The sequence below is a fragment of the Haplochromis burtoni genome, unplaced genomic scaffold (genome assembly GCF_018398535.1).
Source record: "Haplochromis burtoni strain Fernald_Lab_line unplaced genomic scaffold, NCSU_Asbu1 Contig_326, whole genome shotgun sequence".
Lineage (NCBI taxonomy): Eukaryota > Metazoa > Chordata > Actinopteri > Cichliformes > Cichlidae > Haplochromis > Haplochromis burtoni.
Window position 1 is genome coordinate 175471 of NW_024582687.1, and position 19436 is coordinate 194906.

A 19436-nucleotide genomic window follows, 5' to 3' on the forward strand; every position below is an offset into this window, starting at 1 on the left:
ATGCTGTTTATTCTTTTCTTTCTGCCCTTTAGCACGTAGTATAATAATGTGATTGTGTCTTTTTGTTGGTTTGCAGACACGGTGTATTTTCACCTGCCGCCTCTCAGTGGAGACACAAAGTGTGTCTATGGAGTGTCCTGTTATCGTCAAATAGAAGCAAAGGTCAGTTTATGAACGGCAATAGGCACACTTTAATGAGCAGGCACCTATGTGCAGCAGCTCTATGACAGAAAGCTACGCCCATGACATGGGTGGGGAACCAGGCAGTTTATGTAAATATAATTTTTAATTTTACTGATTTTGTAAGAGCCTGGTAGGATGTCACTTGCAGCTACTGCTAAAAGGTTTGAAATGTGCCTTAAACTTCCTCATTTCTTTAATAGCCACCGAGGTTGATTATTTCTGTTTACTTTGTATTATTGAAGGGTTTTACCTTACAGTATAAAGCACCTTGAGGCCACTGTTGTTGTGATTTGGCACAATACAAATACAATTGAATAGAATTGAATTGCCTCGTCCCAAAAGCAAGAGTAGTTCCTGAAAGAAAGAGGTGTTTTAGTTCCAGGAGAAAAAGATGCCATTGTGATCAAGTGGCTAAAACTAGAGACAGAGCTGCTACGTTTGCAGGAAAAGGGTGATGTGAAGTGTGATGATCACCACTGTAAGTGAGGTCTGTAGTTTCACATTTAATAACTTCAAACATTTGGGACTCTTGCATCCAACATGGTAGAGCTGTGGACCATCCCAGATCGTATCACACTCTCTTCTCAATTTCCCTTTCTGCTCTAAGCCGTACTTCCTAATAATGGTAGCCATGGTACCTTAACCCTAGCCGCTTGTTGGCTATTATTGTCATTATAGGATGTAAATGTGCATTATTAGGTTTCTGCATTTGCTTCACTTTTCAGACCCAAAGCTGTGTCTGTTGTTTGCATTGAGTCTAGTGAAACTGACCCAAACCTTTTGCGCTGTAACTGCAGCATCAATTTAAAGCCGAGCTTACAGAGGGAAGTTTATTTCACGATTGTTTTTTTTCTTGCTCGTCTTTCAGGCCCTAAAGGTCCGGCAGGCTGATGTCACCAGGGAGACTGTTCAGAAGAGCGTCTGTGTCCTCAGTCGAGTGGTGAGTCAGTCACTGGATGACTTAATTTAATAAGCTTTAATTTCAGTCTAAAAATTAAATTAAGTCAGTGGGCCGTAAAATGCTGCTGTGAGCTCACATGGAGAAGTGGAAGGAAATCGTGTAGAGAGGATGTTTTTATTTCCCGGCACTGCGGCCTCCTCACTGTCTGCTGATCTATATGTGTCACCATTGAGAATTAATTCATAATGTTTTATGTTTTACCCTTAAATCTTTTGGCTTTATAAGAAACTTCAGTTTCTTATGAGGTAATATTCAGAGGCAAACCAGGGTATTCCTTTCCCCCCCCATACATAGGAATGAATTATTTAACATCATTTACAGGGATTCATTGAGGTGGCAAAACACTGTTTTTCCCAGAAAAAGCGTATCAGCATCCCCTTGTCCCTGTTGGGATTGCCACACATGGTTATGTTGCTATGACAATACAATTTTAGGGAGGGGACCACAGGCCCTGTTTTAGCAGTGCCAACTGTAGAGTGGGGGAGAAAAACAGAGGCAGGAGGAAAAGCATCAAGACAAAGGATGTCACCACCCATGCTAAATAAATATAAAGCAGAAATTAGCCTGACAGGATTTTTATGGGTCACACTGTAAATGACTCACTCACGTACGATGTGTTTGAATTTCCTCGCAGCCTCTCTACGGTCTGCTCCAAGCCAAACTTCAGCTCATCACACACGCCTACTTCGAGGAGAAAGACTTCTCACAGATCTCAATCCTGAAGGTGAGAAAACAGTCAGACTAAACCTGTTTGAGTGAGGTAGTAGTATTTGTACCTTCCGGTCAGCTGCTTGCTCACCTCCTGTTTTCGCTGCAGGAACTGTACGACCACATGAACAGCTCTCTGAGGGGCTCAGCTCTGGACGGATCACAGGTTTATCTAGGTACGTGCCAGATCTGTCGGATAACAACACAGCTGGGTTTAACAACAAATCTCAGCTTTTATTTGTCCTTTTCATAAACATTTTGTTTTTCTCCCATCAGGGATGTCGCCGAGAGATCTAATCCTGCACTTCAGACACAAGGTGGGGAAAATCTGATTACTTTAAGCACTAAAATCCATCCAAAATATCCTGTTTATTTACATTTTTTATTTTTAAATCTTTGCAGGCTCTCATCCTCTTTAAGCTCATTTTGCTGGAAAAGAAGGTGAGAATTCAAACTTTGATGCATCCTTCCCCTTTTCTTCATATAATCTGGTAATTTTGAGGTTCTGTCAGTCCTGGCTCTAAGAGAAGACGAGGCCTCTATGATGTGGCTCTTTTAGCTCATCTTCCCGATGACTCCTTTCAGTCCCTTTCAGGTATAAGAGAGTCCTGACCCAGTTTTTCTGGACAAACATTTCCACCATATTTGCTCTAAATATAACCATATAATGTTAATGTATACTTGGGATTCAGATATTGATCAGTATGCTTTTTAAGTTGAGTGGTGCTCAGTATTGGCAGATAACCACAGTCTTACCCACGCCTTTCCTCTTCCTTGCAGGCAAATCTTCCCAAGTTACTTTAAACCAGCAACATTTTTCTTTCTAAAAGTCTCCAAACCTGATGTCAGAGATCAGACATACAAATCTTTTTAGGCATCCATATTCATAGACCCATCATACCGGATATTTATCCTAAAACGTTTAAAGGATCGAGCTCAGGTAGTTTTCCAGTTTGCCTTGACAGCAGGGACCTGACGTTTTGCACAGTTTCTATTAAGAAATGTCTACTGGAAGCTTTTAGCCACTGTGAATTGGCATGGGATGACCCTTTGGCTCCTTTATTAATTGTATTAGTCTTTTATACACTTATAGATCCTGTTAAATTCTGTGTGTCTCGTCCATTTTTAAATATTTAATGATCTTAGTTGCTGTGAAGTCCACCCTCCATTATTTGACTTAATACATTTTTAAGGCTGATTCCATTACTGCCATTTAAGTCCTGTTAAATTGTTGATCTGTGAATGCGATTTACTCTTGTGTGTGTGTGTGTGTGTGTGTGTGTGTGTGTGTGTGTGTGTGTTAGTTGTGTTTTTAAAAACGTTTTTCTGCTGTTTTGCCTTCATGTCTCGCTTCTTATTCTGTCTGCTCATCCATTTTGTTCCTCTTTTCTTTCTTTCTTCTTGCTCATGTTTGCAGGTCCTGTTCTATGTGTCTCCTGTCAACAGACTAGTAGGAGCTCTGATGACAGTGTTATCGCTGTTTCCAGGTCAGTAACTCCAAGAGGAAGACAGATCTGGCACTGATCTTTTGAATCAGGGCTTTGTGACACCCGGCACAGGAGTTCTCTAATAAAACTGTTTGTGTTGTTTTTGTGTTTTGGATTCTTGTTTCATTTTATTGATTATTTTGTTCCAGTTTTGACTTTATGCTCATTCTGGGGATTATTTTCATTTTTGGCTAACTGTTAGGCATATGACACATTCATGTTATGCAAACCTGTCCTGCAAATATCTTTGTGCTCTTCCAGTGTGAAAGGCTTTGCAGCCTGTGGTGCAATTGTAGTAGTAAAGTGATAGAACGTGTTTGCTGTGACATTCGTGCAGGCATGATCGAACACGGCCTGGTGGACTCGTCCCACTACAGACCTAAGAGCAGCGTGTCAGAGGACCAGAGTTTAGTGGAGAGTGTCTCGGGTGCCGAAGAGTTCGTCTCTGTGTCTGTCACCGACATCGATAGCTCCGCCCTTGACCTCGGGGTGGAGACGGCCCAGCCTGCCACAGAATCCTCTGGGAATAGCTCAGAGGGCGACAATCACCACCTCAAGCCGCCCTCACGCATCTCTCCCGAGTCCTCTGAGAGCGAGTGGGAGACTCTGGACCCCAGCGTGCTGGACGAAGGTGGACCGCAAGAGGCACCTTCTGAGACTGAGCCAGAGCTCCCGGAAACATTTGACTCCAAACCTGGAACGCCGATCACAGTGCAGCCGCAGGCAGTCACCGGTCAGGGAGGGGTCACCCAGGGCCTGGTGTCAGGTCTGGAGGAGGATCAGTACGGCCTGCCACTCGCCATCTTCACTAAGGTAACAGCAGCGATTAATACTTCTGTTAAAAATTCTGTTTCCTTTGAATTGGTGCAACCCTCAGACCTAAATCTGAGAGGACTGTTGCCGATTGCCGTCTTCTTGTGAGTCTTTTCTGAAGTTTTCTGCGTGACCCTGATTGCACCTGTTCCTGTTTCACCTTTTTGATTAGAAATGTCTTCTTGACACAACTTTATAATTTATCAATATTGTTTAATAATTAACCATTAAAATCTCAGCTCAGACAGCTGGGTGGAGACAAGCAGGTGTACAGCTGTCATAAACACAGCGGCCTTTGTCTTTTCTTGTTTCCAGGGTTACCTGTGCCTGCCCTACATGGCGCTGCAGCAGCATCACCTCCTGTCAGACGTGACGGTGCGAGGCTTTGTCGCCGGAGCAACCAACATCCTCTTCCGTCAGCAGAGGCACCTCAGTGACGCCATCGTCGAAGTAAGTCCTGTGTGTGTAAAACTGTTGTGTTAACTTTTTAAAATGTAAGTATTTAATTTTTTTTAAATACTTCACTGCTTCAGGTGGAAGAAGCTCGTATCCAGATCCAAGACCCTGAGCTCAGAAAGATGTTGAGTCTGACCACTGCAGACCTGCGCTTCGCCGACTACTTGGTCAAACACGTGACGGAGAACCGCGACGATGTCTTCCTGGACGGGACGGGCTGGGAGGGTGGAGACGAGTGGATCAGAGCCCAGTTCACCCTCTACCTTCACTCCTTACTGTCTTCTGCATTACAGCAAGGTAAGACAATCAAAACTGTTCACAATAAATGTGTAAAATAAACACATAGAAAGGCTCTTACAAGCAATCACATGCTTCCATAAAACACATCTGGGAGCTTGTACGCATTTAGAAATGGACAGGGCGTTTATATTAGGTTTAATGTCTTCAACTAAATCACAACAGACACGATAATGTGTGAAAAAGAGACAAGACGAGCGGGATAAATAAATCTATCCTGCTTTTCTAGCTGTTTCCACATCTGATAGTTGGTTTTAACTTTATTTCCAACTAGTACAACTTAAAAAACCCATAAAGCTCTCATCCTGTTTAGATGCCTTACTAGTCAGGATTGGCGCTGCCATATTGCATGTAACTGATGTCTTTGTTTCCCATCTCTTCCTTTCAGATAGCGAGCGGCTGCTGGCAGATTACGGGGCACCTTTCGTCACAGCGTGGAAGATCACCCACAACTACCGGGTGTGGTACAGCAACAAGCACCCCGGCATGACCGCCGTCACCCCAGGGTAGGTGGACAGGGGAGCGACTGACTTCTGTTACCTGCAGCTTTTGAATGTTTCTTATTTGTTTTTCATGATCCCATCTTCTCCGTTGTAGACATCCGTTCCAGGGTCAGTACAGCGTAGCCGACGTAAAGCTACGACTCTCACAGTGAGTGCAATTTCATGTTATCTTATTATTATTTTCTTTTTCTTCTAAAAATCAGGGATTTGTATCTAGTTTTAATAGCAGGTAAGATGCAGGGTGAAGCTTCACCCCATCGCTTGTTTTCTGCAGCTCAGAGCGTGTATGTTGCTGCCCTCTAGTGGTGGTTAGAAGAAGTCAAAGCTGCAGCAGCAGAGGGAGCAAGAGAGTATGGGGCTCCTGTCTTTAAAGCCTTGCTTAAAGACTATCTGCAGAACTTTCCCTCTTTATTAAACCAAACACAGAGTTTGTAAAGTGACACCTGCAGGATGCAGGAGTACTCATCGTGAGACCTTGCCCTGCCTTGACCTTAGTTGTCACATAATAGGGTGGTCCCACGAAACCTTGGCTGATTGTGACGCACTCCCATTTTCACACCTTGGCTTGTGTTATTAGGTACAAGATCAATAGGGGGTCCATAGCTGGACTCCCTTAAGGTGGTGTGGGAAAGGCGGATGTTGTCCAAAATAAAGACAATGTTGGATAATACCTCCCACCCACTCCATGACATGCTGGTCAGTCACAGGAGCACGTTCAGTGAGAGACTGAGAGTACCAAAAAGCACCACTGAACCCACTGTAACCAAAATAATTTCCCCTAGGGATCAATCAAGTATTCTGATGACCCTCTGAGGGACACTCCCAATAGGGCTTAGAAATCTGGGACTCTCCACCAGTTCCTCTCTGAACTGAAGAAGCTTCTCGGATGAGAGGTGAAAAGAAACTTGAACAAGTCCAGACGCTTTTCGTTCCAAGCTACTAAGACTACGGTGACCTTAATGACTGAGAACCTTCAGACATGTTTTGTTAGTACTAAACTCTGCATTCAATACTGTTGACCGTTACATTATGCATACATGCTGAGATACTGGGCGGGTGTATCAGGGTCTGCCTAGGAGTGGTTCTCCCCTGTGCCTGCTTCAGGTCTTCTTCCACTTGTCTTCTCAACGCTGTGATACAAGATCCCCCCCCCCCCAGGCGCATTCTGAGCATTTTTAAGATAAGTTCTATAAGTTCCCCTTGTTTGTTCCCCCTGCCAGACGTTTTTTTTTTTTCTTAAGGTACCACTTTAGGTATCCTTCCCACTTTTGCTGAATGCTCTAGCTTTTACTTTGAAGGAGCTGTCTAATTTTTAACACATGCAAAAGTTGATATATTTGTACTGTAAAGATCTTGACAGTTTATTTTTAAAAAGGGCCAAAGTTACAAATAATGATGCCAGCGTTTGTGTAGGTAAACCCTATGAGCCAAAGGTTCAGGCTTCAGATTCCTCTAAACGCAGTTTCAGTGTTTTCTACTGTTGGCTCTGTAATGTCACAATGAGGGGTTATCAGTTTTTTTTTCAGACGGGCAATAATATGAGAGTCTGCACCAAGGCCCAGTAAAATATAAATAAAGTTTATTTTGAACTTTGAATCATGCAATTGTTACTCTAAAAAAAGTCCAAGGATGAAAATATGGAGCTGGAAATGGTAAAACAGTGTTTGCTTAAAATGCCAAATGAAGTAAAAATAAGTCAAAATATGGGAGATTGAGACTCCCAGCTCTGAAGAATGTGTTTTTAAAATTTTAGCGTCTGTTTTTAGACCCACTGATGATTAAATTTCCAATGGCTGTCAGGCTCAGTGCACCCAAACACCCCAGCTGTGAATACTTTATGAATACAGTATATGACAAGGAGCAGCAGGCAGCGCGTCGCTTGGATGGATATAGCAGCTCAGCGGTCAGAGTCGTCTCGGGTCGGGGGTTGCGGTGGCAGTGAGGGTCTCATATCAGCCGGAGTCATTAATTATTAGTGAGTTTCATTCTCAAAAACGGAGCCAGAGACTTCTTCAGCCTCAGCTCCAGTTTCATTCCAGGAAGTGTGGATGAAAGGCGACTCCGTCCACAGCTGGAGTGCCGCGTCTAGTGTTACGCTTCAGATAAATGCCTTCCCACCACAAACACACACACACACACAGTGGAGAGTGTCTAGGTCCCTAACTTAGCTTCATGGTAGGATCTGCTTGGCTGTCATACCCAAAGTTCTCGCTTTACCCTCTGGTGTTCGGTGACATGGCCCCTGAGAAATTTGTCGTAATGCTTCAGTAAACAAACACACAGACAAACAGCACAGGGTTAGATTAGTGTAACTGCACAGCGTCCAATCAGGAGACTTCTACTAGATCAACAGACACCCCTGCGCACTTTTAGCACATTTACTTTGTCTGAAAAATGATGAAACTTATAAATTGAAAATAATGTAAAATTAGCAAAATTTCAAATTAAAATTCATTAAATATAATAAAACATCATAAATGATTGAATAATTTTTAAAATACTTTTTGAGAATCGGAGCAGTGACTCTGCAGACTGCGCAGGAAGATGTTCTGGTAATCGGCCCATAGAAATGACTTGATTTAAATTTGGCAGGTGTCCCGATTAGGATCAAGTTCCCGTTAACCTCTGGAGCGCTTCCAGAACGGCTGCTATATTTAGATTTGTGAACATCTCCGTTTACTATGAACAAAATCTTTGCAACTGTTTATTTCCGTAAAGACATCAGAATCAAATATCAAGTGACACTAAATAGGATGAGAAAGGTCACCGATGTATTACAGTTATTGAATCAAGAACGTGCGCGAGTTGTCTTTTAGTAGAAAATAAATAAAAACAAACACAATAGAAACACTGAACGAGTATTTTTACACATGCAATATAAAATATTAAGTATAAAGAAGCCAAAGCAAAAAATTAAAATAGTCACAAAAAAACAGGATGATTATTTGTTTGTGAGAACATATTGTGTCATTATATATATATATATTTATTTATTTATTTATTTATTGTGAAATAAAAACTTCCAATAGGAAGTATATTTAGTGTCTGCAGGACACATGTTGTCCAGATGCTTTAGTATCACCATGGCAACCAAGAAAACAGAGCTTTAAAATGAGTAGTATGCGCTGTACTTTTTTCTAAACATAACCAAGTCTTCAAAATCTTCTTTTTTTCCACAGAAAACGTAGCATTATGACGATGTTTAATAAGTTTTAGTATTTTAACTTGGAAACTTCAAGTAGAAATGCAAAAACCTCTGACATAAATGACGCAAACTCTGGTCTTTGGTGTGAACCGTGTGAACACTTCACCACCCAATCCCCCCAACTTCCTGTTTCTCCTTTTAATTGTAGAAAATATTCATTTTGTGTAGATATATCAGTACATATGAGACTGTGCAGCTGAAAAATTGTGCTCAGTCAGAAAAATAAGGAGTGGACATTCATGTGCAGGCATAAAAGATTTTAAAAAAAACCCCCCCAAAAAAACCAGGAGGACAATTTGTATTGAGAAACATGAATCAGTAGATTAGAAGTCACAAGTGTTTTGCAACCTGCTGCGTTGTATCGGCCAAGACAGCCATGAGTCACACCAGCCAATAAACCAGCATATTAAAATGTTCTATCATACCAAGAAAGCTTGTTGTGTTTTCTTTAGTAACATGTGTCATCGGTGACCTTTTATTTATTTATTTGGTGTCCGTCAGTCTCGGGACATTCTCTTGACCCCAAAGAGCTGCCTTGGTGCTTCTCATCAGCTGGAGAATCAGCAGAAAGCTCTCCCCCTGTGTTTCCCTGCATCGGTAAACACAGAGCTGTTTTACTGCAACTTGAGACATCACGGCTGGGGAAGAGGGGGGGACTGAGGTTAGTGGGGCAGACTGTGACGAGCCTGATGTATCCCACTGCTTGGGAAAGTTTAAAAGAAGGCTGAGTCTGTGCACTCCACTCAGCTCATCACTGGATTAAAGAAAGAGAAAGACTCAGTGCCACGCTTGACTTCCTTGTGAATGTGCTGTGTTGCATGTGTATTATTGAAGCGCCAGGAGGGGGCTACTAAAGGCCAACTCTTTTCATGTCCCCTTGTCATCAGCATTGGACAAAAAGCAGCCGGTGGCAGAGATGCTCTCAGAAAACAGAGTCATGTGATGAGCTGCACGGCTGCAGAGACACGCACACACACACTGATTCTTTACTGTTGGCGTACCGCGCTCTGCTATATAAGGAGCTGTTTTTTTGGGTCACTCAGCTCGATGGAGAGTGCACACAGACGCTCTGGGCTTTCTGGAAACCAGTGTGAAACTGGGTGGCAGGTTTACATGTGAGCCACAAAGTTTCCATTATTTCACCCAGATTTCCCCTGAACACATTCAAAGTTAAGATTTTTTCCAGTGCTGCAGTTCATCTCGAGCAAAACATTTAAAACCGTGATTCTGGATCTCGTTCATTAGTATTAAACTAATACTCTAATTTTGATGTATTTCTGATCATATGTGAGCTTTAAGATCTTAAGTAGGTTTACTTAATCATGTGTAATGAATAAACATAAACCACTAAACCAGTGTCAAGATCCATCCTTAACCTTCAAGCGACCAGGCTAAAAATATCCAGATGGGATCACTTGTGACTTATCAGGAATTCAGTTGTTCATGTACCAAACAAGGAACAAATTAACAAAAAAAGACGAATTTGCAAGGAAAAAGTAACAAATTCTCAAATTAAAAAAGAAAAAAGAAAGTGTTTTGTTTTTGTTTTTTTTAACTGAAAAATTGCAACATTTTCCTGGAAGGGGGGAAAAAAAAAGAAAAAAAGAAAATGCCAGAAATTCTCAAGGTGAAAGCCACAGACTTACGAGGAAAGAAATCACAGGTTTCTTCTTTTGTTTTAAAATTTGTGAGAAAGAAGTAACGAATTTTATAAGGAAAAAGTGACAAATTCAAAACGAACCCTTTAAAGCAAATCGTGTTCTGGCTTTGCTTTTTCCCCACTGAAAAACCAAAATAAATTCCACAATATATTTTGTAATTATTAACTTACAAAAAATGTCCGCTGTAGCAAATATGATACAAATGAACACTCATATATGCAAATTAATATTTAATTTATTTTAAAGACCAATCGGAAGGTTCAATAAACACTCAGTTCTCAAAAAATGTTTCTTTTTGCAATTATTTCATGGTTAAGGCTTTAAAAAGTTTTTTAAATTTTACATCCTATTTTCTACAGGAATACTTTCTTGTTAATATGAAAGCCGATAATATCAAAACAAAGGAACCGCATATTTCCACAATTTCTCTACATGAAACGAATGTAAAAGTTGTGAAATTATTGTTCGGACACATTTTTACCATAAGAAATTGTCATAGCAGCACATGTCAACAGACGACTGTGATGGTAAATTAACCCACATTCATATAAAGGAGATTATATGGATTAAGTTTAAAAAAAAAAAAAAAAAAGCTTTGTTTAGTGTCAGAATGTTTAAAATAGTCTCAAATCCAACATGACAGGAATTGTTAGCAGTGCTAATGGACGTTAGACACTTACATCAGGATAAGCCTTGTTAACAGGGACATGTTTGCAAGACCAAAATAAATAAATTAATGGTGCTTTTGTCCCTTACTCATATATTTTACTCTTACTGATATATTTTATTTTTCTAGATTTATGCTAAATATGGTCTCCAAGAAACCCTGGTAACAATGTGCTGCAATACAGTCATATACAAAAGATGATTAAACAACAACAACCATCCAGACATTAATGACAGCTGCTAATTTTGCAAGCTTTGCAGATTTTTTTTATTTTTATTTTTTAATTTGACTACTGGTGGCACTGTTGAGTCGGTGATGGTAACAAATGGGGTGCTGAAAATATAAAACAAACAGATTTCATTTTATTTTATTCGTTTAGGAAACTTCTGCACTCACTTATATTCGGTTGCTTTAACTTGTGTGACCCAACTGCCCTGCTGGGATTGTCCGTCAGCAGATCCTCTACTTTAGCCAAAAAGAAGCACAGCGAGGAGAGGTTCCTGCCGAGGAAATGAGCAGCCACAAAGCTGGATTATTGATCCTAGCAACATGGGCTTAGCAACCGCAGCTTGTTTGGCAGATCCACTTGCAGGCGACGGCGCTGCAGGGCGCTGCCGTCTGACTCCAAGATGCCGCAAAGTTGACGCTCTGCTCTGCTTCTGCGGAGAGCGGTGTCACGTCGATGCTACTCTGGCTCTGTGTGGTTTGAAGGAATGATGGCACTACGCACACGTCTCATTTTCTGTTTGGTTTTAGGTTTCATATGTAGACTTTACATCCTGCAGGCCTCTCAGAGCCACTCTGAATCTTGGCAGCAGTTTTTCTTAGTGGAAATCTTGAATGTTTGCTTTAATATTCACAGTTATTGCATTGATTTAATTTATTTTCTCTGCCTTTTGATGTGTATTACCAATGACATAATAGGGCCAAAAAAAAGGGAGGAAGCTCCCGGGAGAGGATGGGTTATATTACAGAAATGTCACAAATTTATGAGGAAAAGAAACTCACGTATTTGAACTTTTAAAAATGAGTTTATAAATAAACCAAAGATGGACAAGAAAAATTCCCAGACTGCAAATTTATCATTATTAAGACATAAATTGACAATTTAAAAAAACTAAAAAACCCTCAAACTTTAGAAGAGAAAGAAGTCAAGTGAAGCATAAAAAAGTAACAAGTTATTGAGGAAGAAAGTCACGATTTTGTGACGGGAAAGAAGTCAGTTATATGAGGATGAAAAGTTTTATAAAAACCTTTTTTAATAAGTCCCTGCAGACTTGTAGTCTGAATCGCAGTCTTTTAGGTTAAATGTGGCCATAAATATGGAGAATAAAAGCGAGAGCCTGCCTTCATATTCATTCAATTCTGTCTTAAAGATTTTCTTGTTTTCCTCAAGCATTTTATTTAACATAACATAAACATAAATAAGACAAATTGAGACTTGTTGGCTCACAGAACATATGTGAGTGTGTTGAAATCCAGTGATGTAATCACATCGCTTGTAAGTGCATCCCAAACCTCGGCGTTGCGGGCCTCTGGTTTGATTTTCACGTGTAGTAAACTTGACAGTGAGTTTATGTTCAGATGAAATAACGGCTGATTAGAGGCTTGAGTGACGGACGTCTGCTCTCTGCAGCTGCTGACATATATCCCCATCGTCTTTTTTAACTACGCCGCTGTTTGCCCAGATGATGCAGGAGTGAGATTCCTGCTGAATGTCAGGTCAGCGGGGATCCGCGTGAAAGGTTGTGTGCTGGATTCGCGCCAAGCTGCTGTTCAGATAAAGCTAGGCGCGGCCGCATTTAGCCCTACATTTGTTGTGAAACTTTGTCGTCTTGTTTCCGCTGTTGGGTCAGCTCCGATCACCACATTCACCACCTGTGACTGATGCTCAGTCTCTTTGCTGTTACATAATCCTCCTTAACAGGTTTGTGCAACATTTAGCAACAGCACGTTTATGTGGTTTCTTTCCTGGAAAGGAGGAAGAATAAGAATTCCTTTAGTGTCAGATTGTAGACAGGGAGATGAAAATAGAGACTGCTTGTTCTGGGCGTTTGTGAACCTTTTGTTTTCTCTTTGCAGCTCGGTGCAGAACAGCGAGCGAGGGAAGAAGATCGGAAACGCCATGATGACAACCAGTCGCAGTGTAGTCCAGACTGGGAAGGCAGTCGGTAAGGCAGCTGCTCAGTTAAACCCAGATCAGACTGTTACCAGTCAACATGTCATTAACTCTCTGGGGTCCAGGGTATAATTGGCCGTTTTTGACTACTTTTGATTTTACCTCTATATTTCACCTTTAAAATAAGTTTTTCTTGCCTTGTTTGGTATCATTTTCAGCACAACCTCAAATATCTGAAATTTGAGTTCTTTTTTCATTTTAGTATACTATATTAGCACAGTTGATTTAAATTCAGACAAAAAATTCAAAATCCGAGTAGAACAAAGTTATATTTTTTACTGTAAAACCCACAAACATGTTTAACGAATCATTTTCATAACTTGAAATGCAAATAGAAATTGTACAATTCTAAAAATTCTGCACAAGTTTTGCAAACAACAAAGTTATATGGTACTATTTACCTAAAAATGCAGCGTGCGTTTTTTATATAACCATTTAAATTTATTTACAGAACAATCAGGTGTGCTGCATCAAATAAGAAGGCACACAAATTATTTGTGCCAGTCCAAGAAATGTAGTTTGTGTTCAGTATAAGACAGAGGAGAACATCAAAGGCCTAAACCCTGCAGGTCTGACAGCAGGAGGTGCATCAGTCCAGTTTTCCATGCGTGAACAGCGTTTACACTGGAATCTGCCTTTGACGTCTTTTTTAGAGAAAATGTGACATTCAGCAGTCTAACTGACACACAATACAAAACAATAACTACACAACAAACTAACTATAGCCTCCAAACACGCTAAACGTCACTAATGTCTCACATATGAAAACTCGCTCTCTCTCTGTCTTTCGCTCGCCCGCTTTCCATTGCGGGTGTCACTCCTAAAAACTTCTCCCGAAACATCCAAGTGTCACATGTTGTCATATCATTTTTTTTGATTGGCTGACATGGTAAACTCACACCAATAGGGAAGGAGTGTTTTTTCTTTTTTCACTCGCAAAGGGAGAGTGTTTGCTAGCGCTGTCTGTAGAAAACACCGTTTTTACCGTTCTTCCTGCTGTAAACACCACTGTTTTGCTCGGAAAAAAACATCGCGTGTATTTTTTATCATAACTCTGGTTTTACGTGGCCCATTGACACAATTCAAAAACTGGTACATAGTTTGAAGTCTGCACTTTCGACCCAAGTTGAAATGGAGACTCTGACGTGCTGCATCTTGTAGCTGTGTCGTCTTAAATTGGTCGTGTGATTTTGACGCGCCGGCGCGTCCAGCGACCCCAGAGGGTTAAAGTGCAAACTTTGAGCTTTAATTCAGCTTTCAGTTTGAGCCCCAAAGAGATGACAGTACAAGTGAAGTAGGCCATCATTAGGCTGAAAAATAAATCTATTAGAGAGATCCAACAATGTGGCACATTCCTAAAAAGCAGACGGGCTGGCTCAGCATCACCAAAAGGCCTGGAAAACCACTGAAGTGGATGATCACAGAATTCCGTGGTTCAGAAAAACCTTTTACAAAATACAACCAAATGAAGCACTTTTGAGGAGGTATGCATATCATTGTCAAAGGCAAATATAAATACAGAAAGTTGACAACAAGGGGCAAAAAACACCAGTTACACTCAAAAACAGGAACGCCACATAAGACTTATGGCAGGAGTGGGGAGCTCCAGGCTTTCAAGGGCCAGTGTCCTTTAGATCTCACCCTGGTTCAACACACCTGAATCAAATGATTAGTTCATCAACAGGCCTCTGGAGAGCTTCACGACATGTTAAGGAGGTAATTTAGCCATTTAAATCAGCTGTGTTGGATCAAACACATCTAAAACTTGCGGCCCTTGAGGCCTGGAGTTCCCCCACCCCTGACTTATGGCATGGAACCAGGAAATGGAACCTTCACTTCAATTTCAGCTTGCTTTTATTTATGTATTGCCAAATTACCACAAGAGTAGCTCTCAAGGGAATTTATATTGTAAGGTAAACACCAAGCAGTAAAGTACAAAGTGATAATGAACCAAAGCAAACCGCAAAAGCAACCCAAGAGTTTCTAAAGGGTAAAGAAATTGAGTATTCTTCAGAGACTTAGTTACCTGATCTCTGTCAAACACAGCATGCTTTTAAGTGTTTAAATACCAAACTGAATGAAGTTTTATAAAAGACTGTAGAAACACTTACAGACCTAGCTGTAACCATGACTTTGCCCTTATTAAGTAATCAAATGTCTACTGTAAGAAATCGTTCTGGTGTCACTGTAGGAAAAACAAAAAAGTAAAGTGAAATTCTCTATTTTCCACTCTCAGGTCAGTCAGTGGGAGGAGCATTGACCAGCGCCAAGACGGCCATGTCCACCTGGTTCTCCACATTGGCTCAGCCGGCACCAGCATCCACCCCAGCCTGTCCTGAACCTGCCACTGCAGTCAAACCGTGACAACTGACACCCCCGGAAATCCTCATTGACTCTGTTTCTGTGTCATCCTCTGATTGTGAAGCTTGGGGGCCGACAGAGTGAGCGCTAGTTTCATGAAGGATAGTAAATCTCTATTCAAAATCAAATGAGAGCCATCTGAAATATACAGCCATAAGTTGGTGTTTCTGGCACTTTTTTCCAGCATCATATTTGCGGGGCGCATCCCAAACAAGGAGGCAGACACTGCCTTTGTGTTACCTGTACAGTCCATAACCACTGTGAGGCAGAGACTGCCACTGCTTTTCATCAAAGCCAGAAAATTCAGCAGGTTGCATTATTATGTCTGACCGCCTCTTTCTCACTGCTGCCGTTTGTATTGCTGGATGCTTTCCTGTGAGACACTAGAGATGCTGTTCTGGGGTTTGCAGTGTTCACTCTGTGCTGCATATTTATACAGTTTGTCTAAAAAGGTGACTATTTTGCTGAGAAATGACATTAAGTAAAATATATATAGAAAACATAAGTCACAGCATTGAATGGAAAAGCATGATCTGTGGTCCCTTGAAAGTTTTAATGGTACACATTTTAAATGCAGTCTGGATCCCGTTTACCAGTCCCCTGTGGTAACATTGTGGTTAATGCAGTAACAGCGTGAAATATAACATATCACTTACAACAGCAAATCAAGTGGTAATGAATCAGAATTATCGTTTTTAATTTAACAGGACTGATTTTAAATGAAAAAATCAAAACAAAAACTTCTTTATAATAGTCGCTAACATCATCAAATTTAGCAAGCTAATGCTACTTTTTAGCTAGCTTGAGAAAAAGAATATTATAAGGAACATTATTGATTGCTTGATTTTTTTTTTTAAACAAATAACAAACAAACAAACAAACAAACATAGCCAATGAAAAGTAAGTTAAAATTTCTGTATTATTTAAAAATTTTGATTTACTTTTAAGTTAAAATTATTAGATACCCAACTTCAAATGTTGACTCCTCTCTAGAAGCTAACCTGAAATTTTAATTTATGGATAGTAAAAAAGTCAGAAACAAGCTTTCCTAGAAAACATGCAGTTATAATGATTGACATTTTTTTTAATATTGTTTTTAAAAAGAGAAGAATTTAATAAGATGAGTCTAACATTTTTTTTAAAGCAAAAGTTCCCCCCCCTCCCCCCCCAAACTAAAACACACAAGAAAATTGGCTAATGTTACTTTACTTTTCAACTAGCTTACAAGTTAAAAAATGTAATTGTAAATGTAAAATTAAATTTCAGATTTCTTTCCTTTCAGATGGAACTTCAGACTTCTAAGTCGTTGTGATAACAACATTGTGTTTATGACTTAAAGTTTATGGACCTTTAAATCTTTAAAATCTTTGCAAATGTAGGAACTAATATGTGAACACTATTAACATGACCGTAAGACACTAATGTTACAAAGAGAAATGTTGGTTTGATGTGACCATTCAAACAAAGTTAACCAGTTAACTTTGTTTGAATTCTTTTGCTGCTGTTACCAGAAAAACAGACTTTTTTTTTTCTTTTAATGGCAAATGTTAGCTTTAGCTAGGTAACAGCTAAAGAAAAAGCTGGCGTAAAAAACCCACCAATGTTACTTAAACTGGCTTAATTTGGCTGTTCCAGGATATTTTGGTGAGGAGAAATAAAATAATTATTTTATTTTAGACAATAACGGGAAGGAGTCAAAAAGGAGAAAATGGGAAGCCTTTTTTTAAAACTAACTTGTAGCTTAAGTTACTGAGTCCACTGTATTGTTTAGTATCAATTAGTTTTACATGTAAATGTTTTTATTTGATTTACATTTTGTCTGTTTTGTGGAAATATGTAATTAAAAACGGTATCAAATTGAATAATTCTTTTCAGTTGACATTACTTGATTAGTCATAGCTCTAGATTTGATTCACTCCTACATAAACATTACAATTCCAAATTTCAAATCGCGAACACGCTGTTATGATAACACCACAATGTTATTACAGAAATCCTTGTGAACCTAATGTCTGATTGTGATGAAACCCAGCTGTGTTTGACAGGGTATTGTAATCCCTTACCTAAGCCTTTTTGTACTTTACTGTCAGTATACATGCATAAATATATTTTAAAAAGTATATTTGAAGATGGTAAAGCAGACAACTTATTTATTTCTTGTGTAACTTGTCCCACGACTATCCATGTTTTGTTGTAACAACACTGGAAAAAGTCCCAGTCTGTGGACCACTGTGTATTTGCACAAAGCAGCTGTTATATCTTCTTTTTATGGATCTTTACCTTGTATAACTGTAATTTTGAGGTGCTTGAAGGATCTTTTCCCTCCATGCTACAAATACTCAACAACTGTTGGATTAAAAGTGGTCCAGTGAGCATGCTCTGTCCAGTCCAGTTTTACAGTTTTTGTTTTCTTCTTCACGCTTCTTTGGACATTGACTCATTTTCTGGTGTTTTGATTTAGAATTAAGTATGTTAAATTGCTAACTGTAAAGAAAAGCTGCTTTTTTAAATCCTCTAATGATATATTTTCATTTTGTATTTAAGTATATATATATATATATATATATGAATGTATTATGAATTCAGATTATTTTCTTGACAGATGCTTTTAATGTATTGGAGAAGGACATCGGGTTAACTATATTGCTGTATTAAACAATCAAAACAAAAATCCACCAGACTTATTTTTAGCATACACGGGAGCATTTATTTTCCTTTATCCCTCTGGGTTTTTGTCTGGGAACAAATGTAGGTTAGTCCACCACCCCCCACCCCACCTACACAAAAAAAAAGCGCTGGTGTGTGTGAGTGAGAGAGGGGGGGCTGTTGTTGTTGTGGCAGCACCACATGGCTCGACAAAAACACAGCACAGTGTTGTCCGACAACTGCACGCTGGCATAACGGGAACTCATGAATCCGACGACCTTGCATGTGGCTTCACCCAAAGACAATCAGAAATTCACACCCACCGAATCCCTCCTTCAAGGATTCAGTGTCACTATTTGTGGAAGAACTTCTTTCAGATCTAAGGTTTTGGCTTTACTCTATGTAAGTTGTTAATGTGAAATAGATGGAAAGAGATTTGCAATTAATTTATCACAACCACTGTATAATCTCAAAGAGACTGCATTCAGTTGCAGAGTGATAGCAGACTGACTCAGTCTCGTTGCTATTTTATCACCACTTCAAAGCACCAAAACTGCTTCGGAGGCAGCAACTGAGTGGTTGCAGATCTGGTCCCAGTCTTTGAAGCAACAACTGAAGTTGCAACATTTTGCTTTTGGTCTCCATCCCATTTTTCTACTGTGACTAACGTTAATGGGAAAGTAAATCTGAGCAATTTGACAGAAACTATTTTGTTTCTCGATTTCATGTCTGCAGCCTGGTGTTTCCATTTAATGGTATTGATGGCTTCACCAATATAATATACAAACGTGTAGCATGCATATTTACGCCTTCACACCTATACAGGATAAAAGAATTTGATCAATTCTACCTTTTGGAGCTGTAGGTGTGGAACATCCTTCAAAACAAATGCTACACAGTTGTGTGGAGAATTTGATTACATCCATCAAACCACCATCCATTACTGTAAAGTTTACACCGTTTGACCTCCACTCAGCTGTTTAGCATTTGTTTTAAAGGAAGTTCCACATGTACAGCTCCAAACAGCACTGGCTTGTTTTTCCTCCTGTCCACCCCTACACGTCTTTTTCTATCGTTAAGAAAAAAAAATAAATAAAAAAAAATAAATTTTTATTCTCCACATAGAGCTGTACCTTTGGATGTAAAATGCCCTGCTATTTCCTAGGCAGCAATTCTGTATTTCCTCGCTCAGTTTCTGTATTTAGCAGCAACTGCAACTTCACTAACATCTGTCACATGAACCAGAATAAACAGTATGTAGGGGTGTAAGCAAGACACTTTGACTTCTTGAAAAAGTATTTCAGCAATG

The 19436-nt window shown here is 39.8% G+C and overlaps 1 protein-coding gene across 3 annotated transcripts in view; it reads left to right on the top strand.

Annotated features, from left to right (window-relative positions):
* Positions 1-17599, top strand: part of avl9 (AVL9 homolog (S. cerevisiase)) — a 27813-nt gene extending 10214 nt beyond the window's left edge. For all 3 annotated transcript variants that reach the window (XM_005941914.3, XM_042228496.1, XM_005941913.3), the window contains 14 exons: positions 77-162; positions 1052-1123; positions 1779-1868; positions 1962-2028; positions 2129-2169; positions 2255-2293; positions 3270-3339; positions 3677-4152; positions 4468-4602; positions 4686-4905; positions 5294-5411; positions 5503-5556; positions 13024-13112; positions 15357-17599. In XM_005941914.3, coding sequence (XP_005941976.1) covers positions 77-162; positions 1052-1123; positions 1779-1868; positions 1962-2028; positions 2129-2169; positions 2255-2293; positions 3270-3339; positions 3677-4152; positions 4468-4602; positions 4686-4905; positions 5294-5411; positions 5503-5556; positions 13024-13112; positions 15357-15484 — 1685 coding nt within the window. In that variant the 3' untranslated portion in view covers positions 15485-17599. The remainder of the gene's footprint in view (positions 1-76; positions 163-1051; positions 1124-1778; positions 1869-1961; positions 2029-2128; positions 2170-2254; positions 2294-3269; positions 3340-3676; positions 4153-4467; positions 4603-4685; positions 4906-5293; positions 5412-5502; positions 5557-13023; positions 13113-15356) is intronic.
* Positions 17600-19436: the final 1837 nt, after the last annotated feature.